At 37.9% G+C, this 18,414-nt stretch overlaps 1 protein-coding gene across 1 annotated transcript in view; it reads right to left on the bottom strand.

Moving 5' to 3' along the window:
- The window catches only part of DNTT (DNA nucleotidylexotransferase), a 60,153-nt gene that overhangs the window by 24,443 nt on the left and 17,296 nt on the right, over positions 1–18,414 (bottom strand). Inside the window, exon 2 of the mRNA XM_027861011.1 lies at positions 792–966. Coding sequence (XP_027716812.1) covers positions 792–893 — 102 coding nt within the window. The 5' untranslated portion in view covers positions 894–966. The remainder of the gene's footprint in view (positions 1–791; positions 967–18,414) is intronic.

Below are 18,414 nucleotides of genomic sequence, written 5' to 3' on the forward strand. Positions count from 1 at the left end.
TTGAATAATAATAAATTTATTAAAGGTCTAGTATGTGCCAGGCACCATGCTAAATACTACAGTGAACAATTGAAACAATCCCTTCTTTAAAAGTACTTCCATCCTAATGAAGGAGACCAGAAGTATGCATATAAATAAAGGCAGCATAAATATAAAGAGAAGAAATGCGAACACATATGAAGTAGTCAAATATAAGTTTCTTTGGAAGGTAGGACGCTAGCATTTGGGGGTCAGGAAAAGTTTCATATAGATGTTGCTTGAACTATGCCTTAAAGGAATAAAGGGTGGATCTAAGAATGGGATATGAATTCTAGGCATGTGGCACAGTCAGAGTCCTGGATGCAGGAGATAAGGTATCTGGTGTGATCATTGTTCGCCATTCCTCCATAATGACTCATTTATAGGATTTGTTCAACTTCATAAATGGATAACCTGATGTGGCCAAATTTTTAGTTATTGGTTAGGTCCTGTACTTTCAAGGACCAACTACTTTACAATCTTCTGAATATGAGAAGTTGGACTAGATCATCTCTGTCACTCCATAAGTATAGTCCTAGCAAAGAGTCTGTAGTCTGTAGTCAGAGCCCAGCTAAGTATGAAAAAAGACGCATGACCAGAGGAAATGGTCACCAAGCCGTGAAGATTTTCACTATAGCAGTGTAGCAATCTGAGTTGGAATATGCAGACCATTAAGATCATAGGTCTTGGGAAATATCAAAGTAAGAAGGAGTTTATTTCTCATTTGAAGAAATTATTCCTAAGTCAATGAAATTTATTTCTATCTAACTTACCACAAGCTGATATTTTCCTTTTGTGTCCACTGGCTTTCCAGCTTTCATGCATTCAATCAGCCAAGAGACATCAAGGAGCTCAAACTGTTCTGTCTTTTCCATTTTATGTGCTCTGAGCCACGCCAGGACATCTGAACCAGAATTGTTTTCTGCCACAATGTGAGTCACAGAATTGCTGTGGGATAGATGACAAAACAGTGAATGGTGATGTTGTTGTTGTTGTTTAATTAGCAGGGACCCCTTTCTTATTGTGCCATTAAGGGATAAGGATAAGGCTTGTGAGGGTAGACTTTCCATTTCCTGGAGAAGAGATGCATGCACTAGATGCCACCATGAAATATATGAGCTCCCAGGGTGATATACAAGGATTATTTACTAATGAGACCCTTTTTAATAGTGGTAGAATAGAAGAAAAGGTGCCTGAGAGTGCTAAAAATCACAATATTTTTAGACCTTCTATAAACAGTACCTTCATTATTGGCACTTCTAGATAGGAAATCCTCATTCGATAACCAACAAAAGGATATAGTACTAGAGGAATGATATCACTCTTGACAGGTCTACTATAATGAAATCAGACATTTCAACTAAATGGTTCAGATGGCTCAGAGATTCTCATTAGAGGGGTGAAAAATGAGTTGGTAAAGTTTATTGTTTTTTACATGCATCCAAAGGCATTTCATGGTACAGTTACTCAATCTCATTTTGCAAATAAACATCTACAAAAAAGATAAATGTGAAAAGGATTAGCTTATTAACTTATGAATCAACATCTTTTGCAGAGAATGAGGAGGTAAAAGTAGAGGAATTCTATTAAGAACTCAACAAGACCCTCTAAATTAAATCAATATATATTCCAATATTTGGTAACTTCAATGCTAGTATGTGGACATAAGGAAGTGTGTTGGAAAATGTGGTTCAGGAGTAAGAAATGGGTGAGAGAGAGAAAAGGCCTATAGACTATATATATAGCATGAATTTTTGAGATGAGAATAGGAAACCACTGGACATGGTCAGCATGAAGTAACACTATCAGAAATTAAACCAACTATATTTTAACAAATAGGAAAATAATGCTTACTGATGTAGGGACCATTTTCTTCTTTTTTTTAGCTATTTCTATATTTTTAATTACATGTAAAAAAATTTTAACATTCATTTTTAAAAATTTTGAGTTCCAAATTCTCTCCCTTCTTCCCCTCCTCATCCTTGAGAAGGCAATTTGATATAGATTATGCATCACAGTCATGCAAAACCTATTTCCATATTAGCATTTTGTGAAATAAAACAGACAAAAAACCAGAAGAAAATAAAGTTTAAAAAAAGTATGCTTCAATCCGCATTCAGACTCCATCACTTCTTTCTCTGGAGGTGGATAGCATTTTCCATCATAAATCCTTCAGAATTATCTTGGATCATTGTATTGCTGAGAATAGCTAAATCATTCACATCTGATCATCATACAATACTGCTGTTACTGTGTACAATGTTCTCCTGGTTCTGCTCACTTCACTTTGCATTATTTCATGTAAGTCTTCCCAGGTTTTTCTGAAACCATCCTACTCATCATTTCTTATAGCATAATAGTATTCCATCACAATTTTATGTTATAATTGGTCAGCCATTCCTCAACTAATGCACATCCCCTCAATTTCTAATTCTTTGTTACCAAAAAAGAGCTGCTATAAATATTTTTGTGCATATAGCTCCTCCTCCCCCCTTTTTCATCTCTTTGGAATACAAAGCTAGTTTGCTGGATCAAAGGGTATACACGGTTTCATAATGCTTTGGGCATGTGGGAACCATTTTCAAATCAACTCTCTATGTACAGATAATCAATTTATTGGAAGAAAGATCAAAATCTATACTAAATTATATAGTATATATAGAGTATACAAATGAGAAGATGTGGTCATAATTGAGAATACTCCAAACTGACCTATTTTTAAAAGCCTTTGACACCAAGCAATGGGAAACATAAAATAAGAGACATCAACCCAGATTCTCCCCATTCCTAGGGAAGTCTAAATTAAATCAATCTCCATAGGAAAATTTAAAAAGTCTAGAAACCAGATCAACCAACAAACATTTTATCAGCTTGCTGATCAAAGAGACTTGGCGACCAATGGTACTATTAGTCAATAATATAAACTCATTTATAAAATCTTCCAGAGGAAGACGATGGAGTATTATGAGTAGTATTGCTTCATAAAACATAAAAAGCAATAGGTTAGTGGAAGAAAAGACAATTTTATGGAAAGTTAGGCAAAAGGCTAAGGCTTACTATCATCCCAAAAGCATTTAAAGAAGAAACAAAAGTAGGAAAACAACAGACAAAAAATGAAAACGTGCTATCAAAATTTCTATAACACTTTTATTTATAAATGATAGATAATGAAATTTTATAGAAATGAAAACTGAGGCCCAAAGAAGTAATTTCCGCAAGATTCCATAGCTAATAAATGGCAGTCAGGATTTGAACTCAATCCTGTACTTTTCCACTGCAGCACACCCTTAATCTTAGCTCTGCCACTTAGGACCTATTTGACTATGGACAAGTCATTTCCCTTCTCATTGAGTCACATTTTCCTCATCTATAAAATAAGAACTCTGGACTAAATGATTTCTAACATCCCTTTCCATTCTTAATCTTCAATCCACCAAATGAGCAATCTTTTTTTTAATCACCTTAAGACCCATTCTCACCAATCCTGATTAGACTATGGTGAAATTTCTGTGTAAGAAAATTCAGTTTGAGAACTCTGACTTTCGTTTCCGGTAGTTGATATGCATTTATTTTTATTTTTATATAAAAGACATATTAGAAGTACTTGTTCCACTGTTTAAGTCTGGGAACTTTGCCATAATCAAGTGCATAGTTACAGTTGACTTGCCACTGTACGTCAGTTTCCTCTCTTGCGTGTACAGCTGGGCTGAGTTCTTAGCACACGCACACACACACACACACACACACACACACACACACACTCCCTCCCCCCAGGCAAAGATGCAGCACTTTTGGCAGCAGGAAAAGCTTGTTCTGAGTCAGCCAGTTATAGATTCAAGGACCCCCTGTCAAAGAAACTTTCTATTTCTTTGTCTGAATCTTTATACTTCATTTTTCAGGAAATTTAGGGATTGTAGGAGAAATATTTTCATGTATCTATATACTTTTTTTTCAAAAACAAAAAAATGCCACAGTTTGGAATAAAGGGCAGGTAGTTTGTTTATTTTTAAATTTCAGATGTACCTATAAGGAGTAAGCCTACCATAATGGATGGAGTGCAGACATGGAGCTAGGAAATCCTGGGTTTGACTCACACTTCTGACACTTACTAGCTGTAATGACCCTGGGCAAATTACTTACTTGTTGAGAGTTTGCTAAGGTTCTTCACCTGCAAATTATGTTAATAATAGCACCCACCTCAAAAGTGTTATAAGGATCATGACATTGTATTGTGCATACATGTGCACATATATGATGATTGCAATATTTAAATCATCATACAAATGCCCGCCATCATTATTTAATTAAATTTAAAAATTATTCTCTATTGCATATGATGCCAGACATGGTTGATATTTTGTTTTGGTTTTTTTGAACTGCTATTTTCTCTCTTTGAAAAAAAAAACTGTTACTAGGGATGGTTCACTGAGTAGGAAAGAGAAAGGGATATATTTGAAAATATACATGCTGTAGAAATAAATTGTAAAAAAAATGCAATAGCCAAAACAATTTTTAAACATTTTTTCTCTCTTTTTCTGTCTCTGTCTTTCCGTCTCTCTTTGTCTCTCTGTCTGTCTTCTCTGTATTGCTTTGTTTGTCTCCATCCATCCCTCCCTCTCTCTTTCTGTGTGTCTCTCTGTAAGTTTCTCTCTTTCTGTCTCATAGAAAGAGATTAGATTTTAGCCCTTGAAAGGGTCTTAGAAATCATGTTGTCCAGGTGCCTCGTTTTACCAAGGCATCTGTAATAACAAATCCCAGAGAAAAACAAATGACTAATCCAAGCTGACACAGCTGTTAGATTCAGTATTTACAGACCAAACTCAAGAACGGTTCAATGACACAGTAAATCTTATGGAAATAAAATTGAAGTCAATTGTACTATCATTTTCCTGTAACTATTTTAAGCTGGAGTAGATTCTATCCATACTGAATGTTTGATTGAGAGTGAAAAGGACCCCTGACATGTAGTAACACAAAATTGAACCAAAAATAAAAACCACGCACACAATATAATAATAATTGACAATAGAAAATAGGAATCAGGTGTTTTACACTAATTTTTAAAAGACCAAATTGGGATTTTCTTGAATGAGAGAAAGAGAAAATGTTCAATTTGCCTCCTTACAAAATTAAAGGCAGAGATAATAACATGTAATTCAATAAGAACAGCAAATATCTTTCTTAAAAATACTTCAGTTGCATGTTACAATGAGTAAGGAGAGAAAAGGGGAAGGAGGAAAGGCAAAGGAGAGAAGATAAATAGAGGGGAAGAAAAGAAGAGAGACCATGAGAGGCAAAGTGATGAAGAGGAGAAAGAAAAAGACAAAAGGAGATCCAAACGCCTCACAGGTGAATGTTTTAGTAGATGATACATTCTTCTCTTCACTTTGGCAATGGATGTTAGCGTAAATTATTATCGGTTATCATGAAAATATTTATTGTCTTCTCAATAACTTAGGACAGTCCTATATTCACTGGGAAATTTATTTATTTTTCCTTTCACACCTTTTTAAGTAACAGCTTTCCCAGAGAATTCCAAAGTGTATATGTGTGTGTGAATGCAGTGTGTGTGTGTGTATGTGTGTGTGTGTGTGTGTGTGTGTTTGTGTGAAGTGATGATTTGGGTTCTATACTTATAAACTAAATTTGGAACATGTTTTATCAATACCCTTGTCATTCAAAATCTGTCAGGTTGCCTTATCTTTGTTCATCCCACAAATCCCAAAGTTCATATTTATAATCAGGATTTATTTCTGCATTTGGATCTTTATCACCACCACCCCTTTGCCCTCTCCCATTAAATTGAGCTTTTTGGTTTAGTTGTATATAAGTAGACATAATATATACCAGAAAGACCTTAAAATATAATGACTAGTTTGGAGGTATATCTATCTATCTGCTGAAAATGATTGCCCAGTTATAGTACCTCCCCAGGCTCTGATTTCAGCATATTTGGGAATGTGATGCATTATGCCTGTGTTTGGTGATGGCTGAGTAATGAAACATGGGTTCTTATTCTCAGCCTGCCACTTGCTGGTTATGCAACCTTGACCAAGTTCCAACCCCTCTTCAAGGTCTTAGCTCTTTCCTCTATAAAGTATCCCTTTCAGCAATTGCATCCCATGGTGCCCATGGATCCAAGGGCATCATCATTCTCCTGAGGGTCCCCACAAGGGCTATCCTGCAGAGAAACCTTCTCCAGATCACACACAATGGCCTACACCCACTAGAGGCAGTATGTAAGCAGACTAGATGCACCTGTTAGCCCTCCTAGCCCCTGCCAATAAAATTGTACTCACATGTAGGAGCCCAGGTGAAAGAAAAACAGGAAGACCAGGGTTCTGTGTTAAAGTAGTTGACACCCTTTGGTTTGAGTTGGGGGAAATGCAGAGAAATTGATGGGTTTCTGTCAAGAATAAAATTAAGCATAGAAAAAATCCCAGCACTTTCTCTATGTGCCAACCACTATTTAGTTATTACCCCCTCCCCACCCTTCACCAGAGTGCAAAGCTAAAGAACTCCAAGTTTTTACTGTCTTCCAGAACAAACCAAATTTCTCTTGATTTGTTTATCATGCATCTTAGAAAAGTTAATGATCTTCTTAAATGATTAGTTATTTAGAGCTTAAAATTTTAGCTCAGGATATGTCCATGTGTGTCTGTGTAAGTAACCTGCTTATGTGATCAGGATGATGCTTGTTTGATAAGTAGACTTTTAAATAAGTTGTGTTTCTTTTTTTTTTTAAGCCAATCAGAGTTTTTAAAAATGAAATAAATACCATCCTACCTTAACTCATTTTCGACCCTGAAACCTTTCTTTCGAGCCAGATCCATGAGGAATGTTCTCCGGGTTGCCCCCATTTTCTTCTCCAAAATAAAAAGGACTAATTCATGAAATTTAATTTCATAAATTGTAGAGGAAATAAGAGCATTCATCTTTTTTTGTCTTTTCTTCCCATGGTCTGATTCTGTGGTCCTGATCCTATGCATGTTGGAGCTGTGGCTTCTGGCTGTAAACCCCAACTCGAATCTCTAACTGTGAGCATAGAATGCTAAGTCTTTCTGGTTACCAGGAACTTTGATGTCATCTCACTGCCTTCCTTCTGAAGGCAGAAACAAAGCCCTTGTAGGCTCTATTTTCAATTAGCATTTGTTGAATGAAGGAATGAATGAATGAATGAATGAAGGAATGAATGAATGAATGCATTCCTACTGAAAAAGAAGTGGGGAATGTTTTGCCTTCATTTGATAATACAGTTTTCCCTCTACCCTATCCAAGTAAACATCCCTTGCAACAAAGAATTTTTTAAAAGAGGAAAAGAACCAGTTTGTCAAAACTATTTGATACATTGACCAAGTCTGACAGTATACGCAATATTCTATACCCATAGTCCACCACTCCTGCACAGAAAAGAGAATTAGGCAATTTTCAAGTAACTTGCAATTTCTGTTTTTAAGTACAAATATTATAACAGCATTTAAGAATTTCACCTTGCAATTCAATTCCAATAACCTCATATTTATTAAGCATTTATTATGTAAAAATTTCTGAGTATATAAAAACAAAAACCATACCAGTCCCTGCCTTCAAGTTGCTTACATTCTACTGAGGAACTGATAAATACATTCAAGGTAATTTGGGGAGAAAACGCTAACAACTGGCAGGATCAGGAAAGGTTTTAGAATGGAGGTGGCAGCCAGATTGGGACTAGAAAAAAATTGGGAATTCCATGAGGAGGAAGTGAGTGAGGAAGTAAATTCTAGGCATGGGAGAAAGCCTGTTCAAAGCCACAAAGACGGGACATGAACTAATGAATTCGGGAAATAGTTTGTACAATCCAGTGTAGAACACAGAATGTGGAAGGGAATAATAAGAAATAAGTCTGGAGAGCTAGGCGAGAGCTTATCAGGGGTGTGGGACCTACAGACCTCATGGCCACATCTGGCTTAGATCATGGAGAGCCTTAAATACAGCTGCCGAGCTTCTATTTTAGCTTATATGAAGCAAGAGACTACTGGAAGTTTTTGAGCATGGGGGCAAAGTAGTCAGACCTGGGAATTCGGAATGTTGTTCTGGCAGTCATGTGCTCTATTTTGAACAAGTTTAGTTTGAGATACCCATTGAACTTCTAGGTAGATGTATCCAGAATGCACTTGGCCATGCAGGGGCAGAGTTCTATCAAACTCTAATAGGAATGGATGTCTTTCTGCTCTACTACTGCATTCCATTAGGAAGGAAGATTGAATTGTCATAAAGGCATGGAGGGATATCTCTTAGACGTAGTCTCTAATTCATCACATGCAATAAGGTGACCATAAATTCAAGTGTCTGGCCCCTTATGCAAGCAAAGGAGCTATCAGTGTCAGCATCAAGTGAATAACTACAAGGAAATGCATCTCAGCAGGTACATATCCAGAGGATAATTACAGAAGCAGCCTGGCATCATAGAAACAAGACTAGTCTTAGAGTCAGAAAGACCTGGCTTCTAATCCTGCCTCTGATACATACTGTGATTATAGACAAGTCACAGCTGGTCAGCACCCCTGACATTTCATTATAGACCAATTAAACAACCTCTTGGTGCCCCGCCCTAAAAAAACTCATTATAGACAAGTTATTGATTTGCATCGTTGGGGGGATATCCACGCTGGAAGTTTCACCATACTAACTAAAATGAATAAAAAAATCTGGACCAAAAATAAAATTTAAAATGCGTACACCTATATATGCATGTAAGTATATTTACATAAATGTATATGTGTGTACATGTGTATGTATACTCACACATACATATATACATATATAATCAACATCAGAAGTTCACTGGTACTGGCGATTATTAAACGAATGAACATGAGTGAAAAAGGTATTTATTAAGTCCTTACTATGTGCAAAGTAGGCAGCTAGGTGGCTCAGAGAACAGAAAGTTGGGCCTGGAATCAGAAAGACCTGAGTTAAAATCCAGCCTCAGACACTATCTGTGTGACCCTGGTCAAGTCACTTAACCGGTTTGCCTTAATCCCCTGGAGAAGGAAATGGCAAACTATGCCAGTATTTTTGCCAAGAAAACTCCATAGACAGTATGGTTTATGGAGTTATAAAGAGTCAAACACAACTAAACAACAAAAACATGCAGAGTACTGTGTTAAGTGATTGGGATACAAATAGAAAAGACAGTCCCGACTCTGAAGGAGCTTACATCCTAATGGGGAAAACAATATATATGGAAGGTTTTAGCCACAAATAAGATGAAAAAGTCCCACGGTCCTTAGGGCACAATGGCAAACCAGAGGTTAATGCCTCTTCTTTAATGCCATTTCCACTGATAAAAACAGATCATTTTCTGATGTTGAACATTGGACAGTGCCAATAAGTTTGGTAGGAAGAACTTTCTTTCCTGGGTCTTTAGTAGCTTCTGCTGCAAGGGCATTTGCCAGGCTATATCTCCACTGGGGTTGCTTCTTAGGATAATGGCTGTAGGCACTGGGTTGGAAACATTCCCAGAACTGGGGTTCAAGACCTTGGGCTTTCTCTAATACGGTTTGAGAGAAGTTGGTGGTCAAGGTGGTAGCGGTTGTTTGACTTGTGTGGAACATCCTGCCCGTTGTCTTTCCCACAGGGTGCCTTGCCTTGTTACTTTAGCTAGGCTGGCATACTTGCCCTCTGAGTAGCGGTTGGTTGGCAGCTGGCCCATTCTCTGCAGTTGTTCAAGTCATCCACATTGTTTATGTAAAACCAAAGCGAATTGGACATCATTGAGGGCCACTTGGACATGAGATTTGGGTCTTGGAATCTGACTACCACCTGCAAAGTCAGTGGCATTGGGATTTGTTTATTCTTTCCCTTCAAAGTCACCACTTTTCCATGCTTAAAGCACTTTCTTTGCAAAGTACAAGTTCGCTGTATCCATGTTGGAGCTGTGGAAACGCGACTCAACTGGTTTGTCCGAGGACACATGACTATCAAGATGCAGGGCTGAGGCTGAACGCGGATCTTTGGACCCCAGGTTCAGTGTCTTTTCATTAAAACATGTAGCCTTGTGTGTGTCTTGTGTGGCTCTTTGTGGGATCCAAAACGGGGGTGGGGAGGTGCCTCTTGGTTCTCCAAGGCTAAGACACCTGGGGAGAATTAATTTGTCTGTGTGGATCCTTAGCATCATGATTGAGAATGCTTCCTGGGTCAATTAAATCATGGCAGGAATTTGCCTATGAGGATGATCAGTTCCAGACATTCACGTTTAGCATGGACCTGAGAATATTTTCTAAGACATTTCCTTTCTCCCAACTAGAGAATGATAGTAGGGAGAGAGTACCAGAAGTAAAGTCACTCTCTCCAGAGGTTCTTAACCTTTGTCGTCTCTTCGACTCCTTTGAAAGTCATAAAGGCTATGGGCCTCGTCATAGAAGAGTATTTTAAAAGCAGGGGAGGGGAAAAGAGGGGGGGAAGGAAAAAAATTTACTTGATGACTTTATTATATATTTAAAAGGAATAGGAAGTTGTACACAATAGAGTTGCAGTTTCATATGCAATTATCTTTTTATATGCTATGTTATAGAATTGTCTTATTTGTTTTATTCCATAAATTGTTTTTGTTTTTTTACTCCATAAATTTGTTTTATTCCATAAATTAAAAATAAAATGAATAAATAAAATGAATTAAATAGGATAACAAACAGAACCAATTATATTGAGACACAGTTATCAAAATATTTTTTAAAGTTCCCAGACTCCTCCAAGTTAAGAAATATTATAGTGACACAAAAACCCAATGGTTTTATTCTCTCTCAACCCCAAGAGAAAGAATTCTGCTTAAGAGCAGACACTCAGATGTGATTTGGTATGAAGTGGATCCATTTTGAATCCCTCCCAAGGAGATCTAGTTACTGATTTAATCAAAGGGCCTTTTATCAGATGGTTCCACCTAGAAAGTACTCTTGCAGCCTGGACCCCAGGGACAGCCTTCTAACAAGACTCTAGCATAGATCAGTTAATCTGGAAGGAGGAAGTTTACCTCAACTGCTCTGTAAGAGGGACCAGTTCTTATTGTTCTAGCCCAGCTTCTGCATGTGTGATAAGAGAACTGAACTAAACCATGAACAAAGAAAAAACTAGAACAAAATGAATTAGTTTACTATAAATCTTAAATGATCCCAATTATCCATTAAAAAATTCTTTTGAAACACAAACTGAAGCAAGGGCTTTTTGTTTTTGTTTTTGTTGTTAAACTATTCAGTTTGCTCAAATGGAAAGCAAATTGACATCATTTCTAAAAATTATTGAGTGTTAGATCACTGACCATTTACCTCTTGTGTGATCTTAATAGTATATACAGCCTTTTAAGATCTGCAAAGGGCTTTACATATATTCTCTTATTTTGTCCTCACAACAAGCCTGTGAATCGGGTGCTATTATTATTATGCCCATTTTACAGATGAGGAAACTGAGGCAAGCTGAGATTTAAATGCCTTACCCAGGGTCACACAGCTAGAAAGTGTTGGAGGCTAGATTTGGATTCAGGTCTTCTTGACCCCAAATCCAAATGTCTATTCATACGCCCCTTAGTTGTTCAAGGAGAATTAATTACATAGGAGACTCCTTCATGAAGGAGAGCCCTTAAGGTTAAAGTTTGCTCTTTGGAGTCATCTCATGTTTATAATCAATAAAAATATAAGCCCAGTAGGATCCTGTATTCTTTTTATCTTCCAGACAATTTATATGAATGTGAAGATGTGATTGGCAAACGTCTTCGAAAGTCTGCCTATTCTCTTCTTATATTTTTCTCACGGATATCCCTGGTATCAATCCATGAAAAAGCATTTATTAAATATGCCTACTTTATGCCAGATACTATGCTCTGCCCTGGAGATACAAATACAAAAGTGAGACAGTTAATACTGTACCCTCCAGGGCTTTGCATTGTACTGGGGGGATACAAGTTGTTCACAGATAAATAAAGGATAGATATGTAAGCAGTTGTTGGCACTAGGAAGTAGGCCAGTTGAACTGTCAATCATCCCCAAACCAGAATATCTATTGATCATGCTGATAAAATTCCCTCCCCTCCCCTTTCATGGGTAGAGCTCCTATAGACCATTACATCCCATCAAGAGAAGGGTTTTGACTTTCAAAGTGACTCACTAGCCTCTCCTCTTTGGGGGTATAGTGTACATTTCACAACCTGTTGCTGCCAATAAAATGGAAAGTGAAAATATCTGTACTTTACTCTCTTTCCATCTAGAGGTATATGAATTCAGAATTTTTTAGTAGGCCTATAACAGTTAATACTAATCTCGCACTTTGCTCAACTGTTCTTTTTTTCCCCTTTCTTTTAATAGTATTTTATTTTTTCCAGTTACATGTAAAGACAATTTTTACATTCATTTTTGATAAAATTTTGAGTTCCAAATTTCCTCCCTCCCTACCTCTCCCTGAGATGCAATTTGATATAGGTTATATTTGTGCAATCATGTAAAACCTATTTCCGTATTAGTCATGTTGTAAAAGAAGAAACAGTTTATAAAACAATTACAGTTGCCCAACTGTTCTAAATTAGCTCCGAGCCCCCAACTTCAATCTGAATCAAACATTCAGTCTCTCTAGAAGGAAGAAAGCTCTCCTTCTACCCCTCCCCTACCTCCACCCCCAATGCCCCCCTCCCCTTTCTCCCACTCTATATCTGTAAGAATTAACTAAGACATAACACACAGCTCTGAGTTTCTGCAGATAAAAAACTATCACATTTACTAGTTCTGGAAATAAAATAAACATTTAACACAAAGGTGTTAACACAAGACCAGAGGAAAGTGATTTAAAAATAAGTGAAGAACTAAGTACATATGCCAACCAGCAGGCAGTTGTCAATGAGAAACTGAGGCTTTAAGAGGCCAAGGCTGGATACATAGGTCTGAAAGTCATCTGTCTAGTGGTCATAATTGTATCCATGACTTGTGGCTATATTTAGCTCCCTTGGCAGATCTGTGTTCTCATTGGTGTGACTGATCCCCCATTCAATGCAGATTGCAGTCCCTTCATGCCATTTCATCCTGTGCCAGACATGTGCCCATATCTTTCTATACAATGTTCTGAAAACCTTGCTCTGGATCTCTCACTACTTTATGGAATACAGGGATAATACTAAAGCTATACACCTCTCCTCTTTCATTATCAACATATGAGAACAGGAATAGGGATGGAACTTTTTATTGCATCACCATAGAGAACTCCTAGATGGTGAAATTCACTCAAAAATGCAGGTGTGCACCTTCTATGCAACCTCAAGTCTTAGAGAGTGACAAAGTTAGAATTTGAACCCAAGTGTATACGATTATAAATTCAGCATCCTTTTCAATACACAAGCTCCAATAGTTATCTTGCAGCTTCCCTCTTCCCTAACCTGTCAAAGTGTGCACTCAAAACACATTTGATCTGTGTGCCCTAGTGACTGATTCCTTCTTTGCCCCTTGATTTCTATGGAAGGGATCTGATTAACTTTAGAGAAAATCAAGTCTGATGGGAAAAGCGAGAAGGCAGTAGAAAAAGCCTTGGAAACAGAAAACCTAAGCTTAAGGCCCAGGATCACCACTTTCTTGCTTCACTTGTTACCTGTATGACTTTAGACAAATTAACTCAATCTGCTATCTTCCTTCCTCCTTTCTTCCTTCTTTCTTTCCTCCCTCCCTCTCTTTTTTCCTTCTTCCTCCCTCCCTCCTCTCCTTTCCTCCTTTCTTCCTTTTTCTTTCATTTTCTTTTGATTTTTCTTTCTTTCTTTCTTCCCTTTTTCTCTTTTCCTTCCTTCCTCCCTCTCTCCTTTCCTTCTCTTTCTTCTTTCATTTTTTCTTTCTCTTTCTTTTTTCCTTTTTTATTTCCTTTTTCTCTCTCCCTTCCTTCCTTTTTTCCTTCTTTCTTTCGAAATTGAGCCTCCCTATCTCACACAGGTCAATGGGCTCCCCTCAGGCTTGGCCCTACTATGATCAGCATGGGAGCTTTAAGTTCCTTCACTTTCCAACCTGATCCAGTTTTCTCCTTATTAGAAAACCTGGTGATACTCCCCTCACCCCACTCCCAGAGTTTCACCACATTAATGCCAAACTTAGTGCAGACATGTTCAATAGGCTTAGCTCACTGGAGCTCAGAACTCCTGAGGTCAAGAGATCTCCCTGGCAGGTGAGAATGCATCATTCTCCACCATGCCTGACTCTTCTTTTCCTCATCTACAAAATGAGGAAATTAAACTAGGTGAACTCCAAGGTCTCTCCCAGATCTAAATCTTATGATCTCTCAAGGAGCTTCTAATCATTTGTAAGTTCCCTAACAGGGTGAAGGAGAGAAGTTAGAGAGAAAACAGAAGTAGCTGCTCACACAGTTCCAGGTGTCAGTGGAGAATTGGGAATACACAGACCATCATTTAAACAAATGTTCAGCCGTTACTTGCCGTAACAACAAAACATTTCTGCTTGTGTTAGAAACAAACATAACAGACTCTGGGAGTTAAAACTTCTACTTCCTGCAGTTTTATGTTTTTTATATCAAATATTCATGTACAACTATTTGTGCCAAGCTTCATGTCTGGGAACTTTGCCATCACCAAATGCACAGCAACAGGTTTTGGGGTGGTTGGGTAGGTTGAGTGATTTTTTTTTTTTTTTACTGTTCACCAGTTTCCTCTGTTGTTCAAACAGCTGTGCTGGATGTTTGTGGTGAGTAGATCAAGCATAGAATTTCATACAGCAACAAGTTTAAGGTTTGGAGTTTACTTTTTGTTTATTCATTTTATTTTTTAAATAGCAAAATCCCAGTGAATCTCTCCCTTGGTCTTTAGTAATGATCTTTGGTTATGCCTAAATGATCTTCTCAAAGTCAAGTTAATTGTTAATATTAATCACAATCAGTTTCTTACCTCATACATAGCAGAAAGTACCCAGAACAATGGGAACAAGGGAATAGTTAAAGGAGTAGCCCCAGCCATCCATCCATTCATTCTTTCATCTATCAGTGAAGTCCACTTCTGCAGTCTCTTTGGCATTCACTCCCTCCTCTCCACTTCCACTGCCACTTCCCCATGACCACTTGCCTTATGGTAACCTTCTGATAGGCCTTCTTGCCTCTGCTCCCTTCCCCCTCTAATCCATCTTTCATGTCTCTTCCAAAATAATCTTTCTTTTTGCAAAAATCAACCTGTCACTCTGCTGCTCAAAAATCTTCAGTTACTCCCATTACTTAAAGTTTATACTCATCTTCCTGACTTTGAATGCTTTCCACAGCCTGCTACTGCCCTACCTTTCCAAACTTATCTAACATTACTCTTCATAGTACTTAGTGCTCCAAGCAACCTGGACCACCCTCTACCTACATGTACCTATTGTGTTCTACCACCTCTGTGCTTTTGCTTAACCCTACCTAGTGTGCCCTCCTTCCCCCTTTACCTGTTCAATCCTTACCCATGCTTCTAGGCCAACTTCAGATGTTATCTCCTCTATAAAGCTTTCCTTGATCCCATAGTCACAACCTCCCTTGTTACCACACATAGTGTTGTTTTGCTCCTCTCTAATACAGTGGTCGTAAAAGAAAGGATTATGGTATGATCCCAAAGGATTCACCAACCCTGATCAACTAATCAGAGGGTGGGAAGATGGGTCACGTTTTATCATGGGCTCTCCAAGACATCAGCACTAACTTCTTCAACCATCATAGCTTGCATTTCCCATCTCTGAATTCACCTATCTCTGGTTTCCAGTGTGGCTAAGCTGACATTGGTCCCTGATAGAAGTTACAACCTAACTGGGACCTAGGAAGATGCATAAGTAAAATCCGTTACCATCCCCAACAGTGTCCCCATCCCTATCCTCCTTAGCTGCAATAGGCATCCCTTAACTGGACAGCTCTGCACAATGGAGCAATAGCTAATAAGGCTTTTCCCATCTTCTTTTCATGTTTGAATGGGAAAGAATGAGTGGTAGAAGATGAGCAGACATGGAGGGGTTGTGAACTGTATCCCAAACAGCATTATATTATTTTTTGTCTCTTCTGAGTTTCCCTATTACTATCAAGGACAGTACTATCTTTCCAATCATTCAGGTTTGAAACTCTGATGTGCTTCTTGACTTCTCATTTCTACCCACCATATTCAATCAGTTGCCAAATTTTGTTCTTTCTGCCTCTGCAGCATCTCTTGTCTATGTCCCCTTCTCCCCAGCTAGCACAATACCTGACTACCATTATGGATGGCAGACATTGTCACTTTATAAAGTAGAGGCTAAATCAAAGGCCAGAAGAAACTGTTGTCTCCCAAGTGGTCACTGAGTATGGATAAGTGGCAGATTCTGAAGAGGAGTCTCTGAGACACCAATTTTCTGGTGTTCCCCACCCCCTCTGCCCCACTCTTCCAAATGGTTGGTGTCAGGCATGAGAAAGAATTCTTTTATTTATTTATTTATTTTTAGTTTTCAACATTCATTTTTATAAGATTTTGAGTTCTAAATTTTCCCCCTCCCTCCCCTCCCCACCAAGATAGCACGCAATCTGATATAGGATGTACATGTACAATCATATTAAACATATTTCTACATTAGTTATGTTGAAAAGAAGAATCAGAACCAAAGGGAAAAACCATGAGAAAAAAAAAAGAGAGGGAAAATAGTATTCTTCTATCTGCATTCAGACTCCATAGCCTCAGCAGTCTTCTGACCCTGAAAGATCCCTCTGTTCCTGCAGTCCTCTTCCCTAATTGGTGAATTACTCCTGGAACCTCTATTTTGAGGAAGTGAACAAGCCACCCATGCTCCCTTCTTCATTGCTCTTCTGGCTCTGCTCCTGACTCCCCAGACTTCCTTCCCCTCACCTCCTCCCACCCCCAACAATTTCCAGGTCCCTTTTATGTGTTTTTATGCCCAATTGGAATATAAGCTCCTTGAGGTCAGGGTCAGCTCTTTCTTTTTGTTTCTTTTCATATTCTCAGTGCTTAGCACCAGTGCTTGGTGTATAGCAAGTGCTTAACAAATATTTGTTACCTTGACTAGAATGGAATTCAACTTAAGAATTTCTTAAGCACTCTATGTAAGACGTTATGCTATTCAATAGATAAAGTTAAACAACAAAAACAAAAAGGAGAATGAAAAGCAACCCTTAGGCTCAAACTTATATACTATCAGGAGAGCAGAACACCTACACAGACAGGTCACTTCTACAACTACATATAAAAGTTATAAGGGTCACATATAAGACTTTGGTCTGATTGGATAAATGTTTCAGAATTCTTTCTCATGGATCATAAAAAAAGGAAAAGGACCCACATGTACACAAATATTTATAGCAGCTTTTTCTGTGGTGGCAAAGAACTGGAAATTGAGGGAATGTCCATCAATTGGGAAATGGCTGAACAAGTTGTGGTATACAAATGTAATGGAATACTATTGTACCATAAGAAATAATGAGCAAGTGGATTTCAGAAAAACCTGGAAAGACTTACATGAACTGATGTGGAGTAAAGTGAGCAGAACCAGGAGAACATTATACACAGAGAGTCAAAGATGATATGGAAGAGGAATGTAGATGTCACTTCAATCAATTAGTATCCAAGCAAAAGGTCAGCAAGATGACAAGAGTCAGTACAGCAATATAAGGAATCTATAGGACCTGACTAGGAAAAATACCAGTTAATTTTTTTTGTATGTTAATAAAACGCATGTCCAAATTTATTTACATATTTACAAGGTACACACAAAAGAAGAGATAGATCCATATCATTGGACATTAATGTGAAAAAAAAATCAGTGGAATGCTAACTCTCTTTCAGCCTTTAGACCACAGTCCATTGACTCCATCAGTTTCATTCCCAACAGTTAAGACAGTACCTGGAATATATATAGTAGGTGCTTAATAGATGTTAGTTCACTTACCAAATGGAAAAGTTCCTCATATTATTAAATGGACAATATGATCTTGTTAATTACAACCTATTGATGCATTCTACTCTTGTCCATGTTCTCCCAGAAGTTTATCATGGGGGATCTGTCCAACTTGCTGCAGGCCTTTCTTGCTTTCTTCTGATATTGTGAGAATACCATTGGAGTACTTAGACTATCCACCTGTCACCCTTTGCAGCTCATCTTTTTCTATCTAAACATTTCTTTGTCCTTCATTCATTATTTATTGAAGTCTACTCATGCCTATCAAAGTCAGATCTCTCCATTTTCCTCCATGTAATATACATTTTCAATTCTTCAGAGTCTGTTACATTCCATGTATCACAGCCAGGTAAACAGTGACATATTCCCACTTACCTTTCCCTCACTCTCATTCTATGGCCTGCCTGATTAGTTAGTGGTGGAGCACTTCTCCTACAGCTGCCAGACCAGCATGCACTTCCTCTGTAACTATTTCTTTGGCTTCTTGGGAGCC

This window comes from Vombatus ursinus, unplaced genomic scaffold (assembly GCF_900497805.2).
Source record: "Vombatus ursinus unplaced genomic scaffold, bare-nosed wombat genome assembly UNPS02000749.1, whole genome shotgun sequence".
NCBI lineage: Eukaryota > Metazoa > Chordata > Mammalia > Diprotodontia > Vombatidae > Vombatus > Vombatus ursinus.